At 32.5% G+C, this 11,378-nt stretch overlaps 1 protein-coding gene across 8 annotated transcripts in view; it reads right to left on the bottom strand.

The window, feature by feature from the left end:
• Positions 1-217: 217 nt before the first annotated feature.
• polybromo (protein) overlaps positions 218-11,378 on the bottom strand; it is a 118,785-nt gene continuing 107,624 nt past the window's right edge. For all 8 annotated transcript variants that reach the window (XM_068374421.1, XM_068374419.1, XM_068374424.1 and 5 more), the window contains 3 exons: positions 8,872-8,985; positions 6,107-6,206; positions 218-5,748 (listed from right to left, as the gene is read on the bottom strand). In XM_068374421.1, coding sequence (XP_068230522.1) covers positions 5,538-5,748; positions 6,107-6,206; positions 8,872-8,985 — 425 coding nt within the window. In that variant the 3' untranslated portion in view covers positions 218-5,537. The remainder of the gene's footprint in view (positions 5,749-6,106; positions 6,207-8,871; positions 8,986-11,378) is intronic.

Here is an 11,378-nt window from a genome sequence, read left to right as displayed (position 1 = left end):
ATAATACTTAACAAAGAATGTTGTGGCTAATGACCCCAAACAGAAAAAAAAAGGCTAGTATTATGGTAGGATTTGTATAGGTCCACATCAGATGGCTAATGACCCCAAACAAAAAAAAGGCTAGTATTATGGTAGGATTTGTATAGGTCCACATCAGATGACATCATTTGTACAAATGATATCTAAAGATAAACTAGGTTATTCAAAGGCCTATACATCCAATTCAAAAACATTTATTTCAAGTTTTTCAACTGTTTACCTAAATGAAAAATCATTTCCAAAAATTAAAACTAATTGTCATAAAAATTATTGTACACTATTAGTTTACAAAGATCTTTCAAACTACACTTAACTCAGATGGTGTTTGTTAAGATGAGCAAATAAAGGCACTAGCCACTTTGCACAATGATCGTCAGTACCGTACACATTTAGGGATCCAGTTTAATAAAGAAATGTACATACATACAACGAAAAGAAAAATACTAAAGCCCAAAAGAGTTAACTCGTTAGATACTGAACTGATAAAACACTTTATTTGCATAGAGTAACAGATGATGAAAAGTTTATAATCAAGTGTTAATACTTACGAGAGCAGTGTTGGTAAACCATAAAATAAACAACTGCAAAAAAGACAGCAAACTTCCTGAGATTCTTTCATACCTTCTCCCTCTCTTTGTACCTATCCCTCTTACTTTACAGGAAACCAAATTGATTACAAACAGCAAAGTACTGTGAAGATATTAAAGAGTCAAGACTCATTACCAAGATCGCACTTCCAAATAAACTAGTAACGCCTAACACCAACACTTACAGCAAGATTAACTGAGGTCTATGACAAATATTGTACACTTAATGAGGCATCAAAGCTATTATCTACCACCTAAAAGGAGATCCCAAGCAAAGAGCAGTACAGTATGCATTTATAAAAAGAAAAAAGGCAAAAATTTAATTTTCCTTGGATCCAATATAACAATGTTCGTATGTGCATGTGCAGTATTTACTTCCAAATAACACTGTAATACTGTCTTGGTGACCTAAAAATCTTCACGACCAGATTAACTGCTACCTGAACCTATATATACTTCTACGATGCATTTAACACTTATAAACTGTATTGTACAATATTCCTTAGCCTAGTAGTGGGGAGTGCAAATTGTAAATATATGCCCAATAAAAATAATATAAGAAAACCTTTACAAAACACTGCCACTATACTGTATTATGATATGGATCTAACTATAAATACCAATGCACACTTTAATGTTCTAACCATGATGAAAGAAACTAAAAGGTAAATTTATAATAAATAGAATCAGCTACTTAAGTTTTTTAAACTTTAAATATAAAGCCCAGAAGTGTGATGAGTTTTTTATAACTGGTGAAGCCTATGTGAAATTAAGCAAATTTCTTGGAGTTTTGAGCGAAAAAAATATAGAAAACTTAAATTTGGTTTGGCCACTACATATTATAATAATCCTTATTTGTTCCCAAATATTATAGCAACTAAAACAGCAGATGAAAAAAGCTGCAAAATTGAAGTGATTACATTATTACTAGGAGAGGACATACTTGCATGAAAAAAATAATAATTACAAAAATACAATTAGCTACGAAGAGTTCAGTAAACTTTATAGTCGGTCACTTATGCACGTGTGTTTCATGACAATACTTTCGACTGCAAATTACTTTTAAAAGTATCTTATCTTTCACTTTCCTTTAAATATTTGTGCTGACACTAATGATGCATCATCAACTAAAACAAAATATTCTTTAAACCCTTCTTGTTAACAAATATATTTTCAATACAAAATAGGGAAATCTTCTGCCATTTAAACCATTTAAGTCAGGCTCTTGTTATATATTCTCCTGAACAATAGCGTAAAAATAAAGTAACCCTTAATATTTGAGAAGCGAAACCAAGAAATGTATTAAAACTTGTCTCTGAAAACTCAAAATAATTATCAAATAGAAAAACAATTTTGTGCACTACCTCTAGCTTTTTACTATCCACAACTCCACAATGATACTTTGCTCTCTGGACTAATATTTTGAAAACAGCTTAAAAATAATATATATAGCAACCAGATCTTTTAACTTGCTTTCAATTTCCACTTTATCATGAGTGTCCTTCGTTTCTTGATGCGACATATTTCTGATGGCCTTTAAAATACTTTTTCAGTAGAGCACCACATATGCTAGTTTAGGTGAACCACATGGAAATTCTATATATCTTCTTGCATATTTTTTCCTAAGATTGCCTCAAGGCTATGTCCTCATAAAAAGAAAGATTCATTACAGTACTGTACTGGGAAATTCCTCTCCTTTTACAAATTAGTGTCAATATTATATTTGAATTTATAGCAATAAAAATATGCAATTTATACATATCAAAATGTACTCTTTCTGTGAAATATAAAGCAAAACCTTGTTAAAATTACTTTCCACTCAATCACTGTACTTCGATAATTCTCATTCCTTTGTCCATCGGTTGCTAAGTTATAAACGAAACAGATGCAGAGAACATGTTTAAATGACCAGTAAGTTTGAGATGGAATGCAACTATGCTGTTTGGAAAGTGATGATCTAATATGTATCCTGTAATATGAAATGAAGGCCAAAATCAGAAACACGAACAATACAGACGACATGTACAAAAGCATCAATCAATAAAAAGTACAAATAACAATATCATAACCTATAATGTCAATTAGGACCAAGAGTGAATAAATGTACCTTTTATATCAATTATAAAAATATGTAAAATTACATAATTTTAATTAGTGTAAGGTACACTTAATAAATAGCTTTAATCATTACCTTGAAAATTACAAATTGTATGCAAGTTGTGGCCTTTATATCAGGCAAAAACCAGAGAAATTAACTCTAAGGTCTGATAGACATTACTCATATTGCACATAAAAAATTGCAGTTTTCAAAGGAAAGCCATGGTTTGAATATCTACACCATAATTATTGTGAATAATATTTGGAATATTTGTTAAACGAGGCTAAAACTGTTGATCTGAAATCTACCTATGGGTATTTTAAAATGCTTTAATCTCACACAGCCAATAGTGTATTTGACGTAGGTGAAGATGGCACATTTAATGTTGATTATCAATTAACAGCTCGAATCCCACTATTTTAATAAATGCTAAGATGAAAAATTTTAGGCTTAAATCCTATTCATTATTTAATTTTTCTGGGAAGCTATAACAAAATGATTTAACAGCACTTATCACTGACAACATAAGACTAGTTTTGATGACTAAGTATTTTATGCTAGAAAATACTGAAAATATTTCAGCATGGTAGAAGAAATCTTAGACTTCTTAGAACTGAATCTAGCCTACCATCTAAAGAATTTTACTTTCTAGTGTCTACATGATGGTCCTTTTGTCTCAATACACCAAAGCACAGGATATTCAGGGAACAACAGCAAAGAAATAATACAGCAAATTGTATGCAACTTCAAATATTGGTCTTTATAAATGGAGAAAATGTTTCATGGAAATTTACTTTTTCTACTTTTATCTATTCTTCTCAACTTTAGCCATACATGTGCAACCTGATGAAAAACTTCAAGAAACTGACTTGACTGTCAAAAGATTGATTTTTTTTACAGCAGAATTTTATCCAGAATCCTAAAACTGTAAATTTCAGATCGGCTCTCAAAAGGACAATTGTAAAGAGGGAGCTATTATATCTTTGGGGAGAAGGAAAAGGATATTTTCTAACAAAGAAATGTGAAAGTAGAGGACAACATATTTATATGAATTTGGTAAAATATTTCAGTGTTCATCATATGAAAACTGTAATATAAAAATTACTTTAAAATATAAATATATATATACATGCTGCTTATACAATAAAATAAAGTTTTAAAAGTTGGAATAATGAAATTCCAGAGAGCAAGAGACAGGAAAGGGAGGTGGGATGTCAAATAATTATACAAGTATGAGAATACTACACGGATAGAAATACAGAAGGTATATAATTTGTACAACCTTTAACCTATTTGATTGTTACATTTTATCCTAAGAATTATTGTTAAAAATCTATACTTCCTAGGTATTACTTTACCCTGTTACCAGTCAAGGATACTACGATGTACAATTATTAAGGACTCAAAGCCCTAGGGTGTTTAGCAAACTAACCATTAATGAGTGAGGACACAGTCCAAGATTATGTGGAAGGAACTTAAGGTTTCGATGTTTACTAGAGCTGGTGTAAGGGTAAAGTTTTCCTCTATCCTTAAAGTTCAAATCTAAAAATAATGTCCCACATGTTAGGCTACTTGATTACTACGGCAGTCATGATACTAAATTCTTTATAATTTCAGAGAATGGACTATCATTTTAAAGGAAAAAAAATTAATTGTATCAGATTTGCTGTAAGGGAATAGAAAATACCGACAACTGAAAAGGTACCTTTCATCTGAAAAACATCATTAAATGACACCCATTGTGAAAAATTAAAATGGAATTTTGGAAGATCATGGGTAGGAAGCAGTTGTATACTTAAAAAATAAGTGAATGCAAGAGAATAAAAAAAAGTTGAACTTCAATAAATTATGTCAAGTGTTGTTATGGATCCAATTTATATACAATACACTCCATCACTGACAACAGGAATGCTCAGGTCCTACAGCATACACAAATTGGTACTTACGATACCAAGTTTAAAACTTAGTGTGTTATGATACTACTGGACTTTACAAGAAATGAAGAGGTAACATTACTAAGGTAGCAGGATATAAATACAGTAATGCTGGGTTAAACATAAATGTTGTCCCATGACTGTTAAACAGCTGAAAAAATAAATGCTAACTTGTTTAATTATGTTTATATGGCTGTTATTCAAACGAATGAAGCAACAAGTTGACTTACTAGCAGCAAAGATCTGGGAAGCCTTTCAAACACTAAATACTATGTAAATGCTACCAGGCTACGTTATCATTAGACAAAGTTGAATGATACTACCAAACAATTGTTGAAAAAACTAATAATGAGTACATTGTACACCAGCACAAAAAAATAAAATATACAAGAGTATATAAATAACACCTACTGGCAGTCATTTAGCAATATCTCAAAAGGATAGATATGCTATCTACAAATAAATTCTTTAAGACTATGTCTTCTTTTGGAAATAACAATTCTGCAAAAGATGCGACTAACTCTACAATGTTAACCAAAACTTTCTTAAAGTCAATTTTACATAGATACACAAAAGTTCTGTGAAATTTACCAAGTCTGTATACCATATATATATATACATAGGTAAATATATATAATTTTTTTTTTTACATTTTTTTTCACTCAACTGTTTTCAATCTACCTTGCTACATCACCCCTTTCAAAATGAAATTAGCTGGAGTGGGCTTCAAGTATAAAATCTTGTCTAGCCCAACTCGCTGACAGATGTAGCAACGCTGTATGAGAAGCCAGTTGGAAGAACATTTGCGGCTACAGCTTGGTTTTGTACAACACTTTTACACGTATCCTCTTTTGTAGTTTCCACTTGCTTTGTGTCGGGTCACAAAATCTTGGCAATCCCTAAAGAATCCTTCATCATATATTCCCTCAAAGCCCATAGGGCAGTTACAACAGTGCCATGTGTCCCGGGACCATTAGCTAGCCACTGGGCAGGTAAACGACCGGAATCATTCACAACAGTACTTTCTTGTGAGGCCATCAAATGCTTCTCCCAATTACTGATAAATGGTTTGTCCAAGTTTTCGATGTATCTAGGAATGAACATTAAGAGAATTGCTTATATATTTAATAAATAAAAAGAAAAAAATTACTTCTACCACCAAAATATCATATATAAACAAGTTACCTATTAGAGCACCCCACATGGACATGCTTGCTCTTCTATAATTATAAAAGTTTAAAAGCAAATAACATACCATAAAGAAATAAAGAAGCTAAATATTAGAGAATTCAATGAATGACCTTATACAAAAATTTTTCACAATTATCACATCAGCTGATTTTTTGCTCTTCTAAATATATTATTAATGGTCAACAGTGAAGAAAAATTAAGACCTATTCAGTCTTTTGTGTTCAGAATAAACATGAAAATAAAAATAATAGACTTACTTGATATATGCCTCTGAATGAAGCAGCCTTTGTGTCTTAGGAGGAGGTGCAACAAAAATTGGATCACAAAACTTGGAGGGAACTGGACTGCCACTGACAGCTGAAAAAAAATATAGAATTAGGTAATTCTCTTTAGTAAGGGACAATGAAATATTAAATACGTCCATACTTCAAGAAGATCTTTTGCGATTGACATTGGTGTGCAGCATTTCAATACTGAATACCTACGAGTAGAGAACTTTATGATACTATTCCCTTTAAGGGAATGAATGAATGAATGATTTGAAGTTCTCTAGCATCCTGACATAAGGGAATACGTACTGTAATATACAAGAAGAGTATGGATGATGAAATTTGATATAATTTGGAAATGTTGGGAGGAGGAAGAGGGTGCCTTGGGATTTGCTGGGTGAATTAACTGAAGAGCTGTATGACTGTAAGGGTCACAATATCTGTGAAATATGTACATCTTAACAAGTCAGAGCAATCTGCCACAATCCCCCAAAATCTTAATTCCCATTTTGTCAGTCACACATGACATCTTTTGGTGGAACTTTTTTTTCTGAAATCTCAAACAAATGATGGCAAATCTGTGAAAATATTGATAAAACATACTAGAAAATTACCTGCTTTTCAAAAGAACGGATAACTTAGCCAAGTACAGCTAGTCACGAAATCAGGAGGATTGCAATGTTTAAATAAGCAGCGAATATTTCTCTTGTAATAACAAAATATTTGTAGCTTTTGCTTGCCAGGGGACTAAAAATTGCTTGTACACAAATTTAATCCTTATATTTATTCAAACCCCATAACCTTGAACATACATGATTATCAAGACAATGGCATGAATAAGAAAGAAACAATGTCTTACAACAGCACTAGACTTTAGGTGTCATATATCAAGTCTCCAAGCAGCTTGTACTAAACACTAAGGGCATCAAGTTCTGTTATACCTGGATAATTTTGAATGAGTCTTCGGATACAGTTCAGCAACTTTGGTTACTCAGGATAGAGTCCTGGACTCTGGTTCCTTCTCGAAGGAATTAATAAAGTACATGCGGATGATAGTGGCAACAAATTTCTTTTTTGGATTTTCTAGTAGAAAAGAGGATTCAATCCTTCAATCTGTTGTTGGACAGCTTCAAGCAGATATCATTGTCTGTCAGGATATCTGGAGAAGTTTGTTCCGATGAATAGCTTAGGATAAGGTAAATACAAATCCACCTTCATCGACAATGGAACAAACTGTCCTGAACACGAATTGTTTTCCAGTGATACAGAACCAATTGCACTGGATGAAAAGGTGGAGACTCTCCTCACTGTTTGACTCGGTACGTTGCAAGAAGTAAGGTTTCTGGACGTATCTATTTTTAAGGATGCTTCCTAAAAACCTTTAGGTGCAACTTGTTTTCTTTATCTGTATGGGGATTGGTTGAAGGAAGAATCAACACTACCATTCTCTGCCAGGATTTCTTGGCGATGCTGAAGGCTGTTTATTCAGGCAATATGACGATATTGCATTACATTTAGAAATATGGGGGACAAGAGGTCGGAATCCCTGTTTTGTATTGCATTAATTCTTTGATCTTGGACAATGTAGAGGGGAATACATCTTTTACCCCCAATTTATTCCAGGAAAGCTGAACATAGTAGCAGATCAGATACGCATACGCAGGAAACGACTGATTCTTCCAAATGAATAGTCTTTGCTCCTTTGGTGTGTCAAAATATTTGGAAATGGGTAGGAACACCAAATGTGGACATGCTTGCAACCTCTTAACAATAAGAAGTTAGAGGTATATTTTTCTCCAGTTCCTGATCCATTGGTATAGAAGGTGATTGCCTTGCTACAGGGCTAGTCAAATTTACCACTTTTAAATGATTTGGACAGTGATAACCAAGTTCACAGTCTTGTCTAAAAGTAAGATGACTCTGGTGGCTCTCCTTTTGCTTTAAAGGGTATGGTTTACAAATCTGCGATCCCAGCTGTCAGAGTGTACAAAGAGGTTGCCTTACAAGACCAATGTTCACAGACAACCTATTTCCAAGCCAGTTCACTTAAATCCCCATGTGCTTTATCTGACCACATGGAGATTATCCACTGTACACTCGTAGAAAAGGATTTCTAGGGCCTCTGGAGTGTCTATTCTCTGGTCTAAAAGCAGTATACCAATATATATATATAAAAACTAAATATTATTTTGATTGGTGTAAGTATCAAGAACTAATTTTGGATGATGTTAATTTTCAGCATATTTTACTTTATGAAAGGAAATTGTATACTTTAGATATGCTTTGGCTACAAAAAACCACAATCAAAATGGCATAAATTCAAATGCTGAAATGTGCAATGTATGCAACTTAAAAGTCAGCTGTACATTCATGAAAACTAATAAATAAAGTAATTCACACTCCTCCAATTACAAACATTATCCTACCCTCTCTTAGACAAATGTCTGCCTTTCAAAAGTCTTGTACATACCAAACCTAAAGACACCAACAGACCAGAACTGACACCAAGGAAAGAAACAAAAAATAATTACAGTAATGATTAATTATAATGAACAGTCCTTTACCAATCTATACTTATATTATTTCAAAAGTAACATCTAAACTAGTCCAAAAGTATTAAAATTGTTTACAAGTTTCAATGATCCATAAGCTCTGTTGAACGGTGCTTCCCATACAACATTTTCCGTTAAAAGTAACCATTTTAAATCCTATTTAAAAAGTAATATATGTTAAAAAAAAAAGAAACAGGTTACCTGTATTTGAGTAGGACAGGTGACCGGGCTGCCCAGCACTGCTGGGTATGAGCCCTGGATAAGGGGACTGCATCGTCCCTGAGGACAAAGAATTTCCTCGACCATGCAGTAAGCCTGAAATCATGTAAAATCAGAACAATACTCTTTGGGACCGAGTATTTTTCTCAAATGCATTTATTTAACCCCACACAATGGGCTCATTGCTAAACTGCTTCTGCATCATGACCTCAAAGTCTTACTACATTCAGAAAGGATAGAATTAAAAAACTAATGTTCCAATCAAATGGGATATGTGGCGATAACAGTGGAAATTTATGCATTTACTATTTATCTAAGACTATGGTAAAAATAGGTAAAACATTAAAAGTTAGCCTAATGATATCAATCATCAAATCTACAACTAAACAATGCACTGCAGCATTTCTATTGCACTCATGCTTCTTCATCATAGTTTTTTAATTTAGTCCTTACAAAATTATAAAGGTTGAGGATTAAATAAGTGGTTAAAAGTACTGTATTGAATACTCAACAATCCTGTATGTATTGTAGTTAAAAAAAACTTGAAAATTTTACATTATATTACCTATTTACTACAATCAACTCCCTTACAGGATATGGAAATGGAATAGCAACTACAGTACAACTAAAAATTAAGTTCTATATAATCAGTGCTCTAATTTAGATGAAAAATACGGAATAAATGTGAAGACATTTCACAACCACAATACCATAATTTTACATAATAAACAAGGCAGACACAATGATTAACTAGACTTGTTTTAATTTTCCCCACACAATAAAAACCAAAGGAAAAGAATTTTTTTTTTAAATACAATCATTTTCATCACATATACAGCCCACAATCATGGTCTTTTGAATGTTCTAAACACTTAAGTCAATAAAATATCAATAAAAGGAAGATAAGTCACCCAATATACATGCATCATGTGGATCCTCAAGCCTCTATATTAATTCTTTCTGGACATAAGACTGCAAGAGACGAGTGTTTGGTTTTCATAAAAAATTGTATAAATATTCTATTTGCTTCACAAAAAAATAACTATGACAAATGATTAGTACTTTAAACATAAATCCCAACTTACTAAAGGTTAATAAATTCTCTCTAGAGCTTTAGCAAGAGGAAAAATAAACATGATGAGTTTAATCTAAAAAAAAACTTACTCCTTGTGCACATCACTGAATATATTAAACTCAATTAGACACAAAGGTAAAGCTAAGATTTTAGCTAAAGTGACCGAAAACATAAAAAATATTAACTAAATTACTATTCGCCACTCAATTACCATCAATACCTAAAACTCATTCATTAACACACAAAACCCAAATAGCAAAAAAGGAAAAAAAACTATAGCCAACTTCTGCTTAGAGAACAATTATGACTAAATAATACTAGGGATGCTTCCTAGTAGAGCTTTAAAACCAAACAAGTCAAAAAACTAATTCTGGCAAAGGCTCACTATGTTTTAATGTCAACAAGTAAAAGAAAAAATAATTACTTGATAAGAGATGAAAGGGAAAATTGGTTAGGGTTATACAAATTTATTGATTTAGGCTAAAGAGGCCAGTACTGGAGTCTTTGATGGCATTCGGCACAAAAGTACACCTAGGGTAAAACCCTACTTACACTATGTGGTAAAAGTTGGAGTTTGGACAGCAAGGTGGAAGAAACGAAGAAAGAACAGATGTAAAGTGGAAAGTACAACAAGTGTAGCTTGAAGACTAAGGAATAATGCAATACCCTTAATTAATGCCTACAGTGCACTGAAAGAGGAGCAATGAAGGCAATAACCCCCACAGAGGGAAGGGAATTAGTTAAAACAGGAGGAAATTGTGAGATTAATGCAATGGAGAGCTTCACAGTCAACTATGAACAAAACAACATGGAAAATCTACTAAGCTCTTAATAACTCTGCACACATGAAAGTGAACCAGCCTACCCTTAAATTAATCATTGTAGTATCTGAGAATTTCAAAGACCATAAATATGGACTATATATGAATAATGTGTTTGTGGGGAAGGAAAATAAATCTGGTAAATGTTGTCGTTTCCAAGACAGAAGTCCGTAAAAAGAAAAAAAATGAAAAAAAAAAAGAAAAAAACATGCTAAGATGCAACCGAAAGATTTTTAAGAATGTGGTAGAACGATAAACCTTCGAAGAAACAGTATTGTATTAGAATTCTATCAAATCAACGATTAAAGATGCTCGATGCAATGTTCAGTAAGTGTAAAAAATGTTGGCACTCGAGAGGGAGGCTGAAACACTGATTTCATGTATCGTTACTACTTTTCTGATGTCTGGAGTGCCTTTTCTCTTCTGTACATCACATATATTTACTATACTATTTATAAATGATTGACAATAAGTCAGATTCTTAAATGTAGATCAGAAGACTTACTTCTATAAATTTTTCATCTTGCCTACATCTCAATGACAATACACTCAAATATTGTACCCGTCATTAATAAGACAGAACTTTTCCATTA

The sequence above is a fragment of the Palaemon carinicauda genome, chromosome 5 (assembly GCF_036898095.1).
Source record: "Palaemon carinicauda isolate YSFRI2023 chromosome 5, ASM3689809v2, whole genome shotgun sequence".
In the NCBI taxonomy this organism is placed as follows: domain Eukaryota; kingdom Metazoa; phylum Arthropoda; class Malacostraca; order Decapoda; family Palaemonidae; genus Palaemon; species Palaemon carinicauda.
The sequence above is the reverse complement of the archived record's forward strand: the minus strand, read 5'-3'. Positions and strand labels throughout refer to the sequence as shown.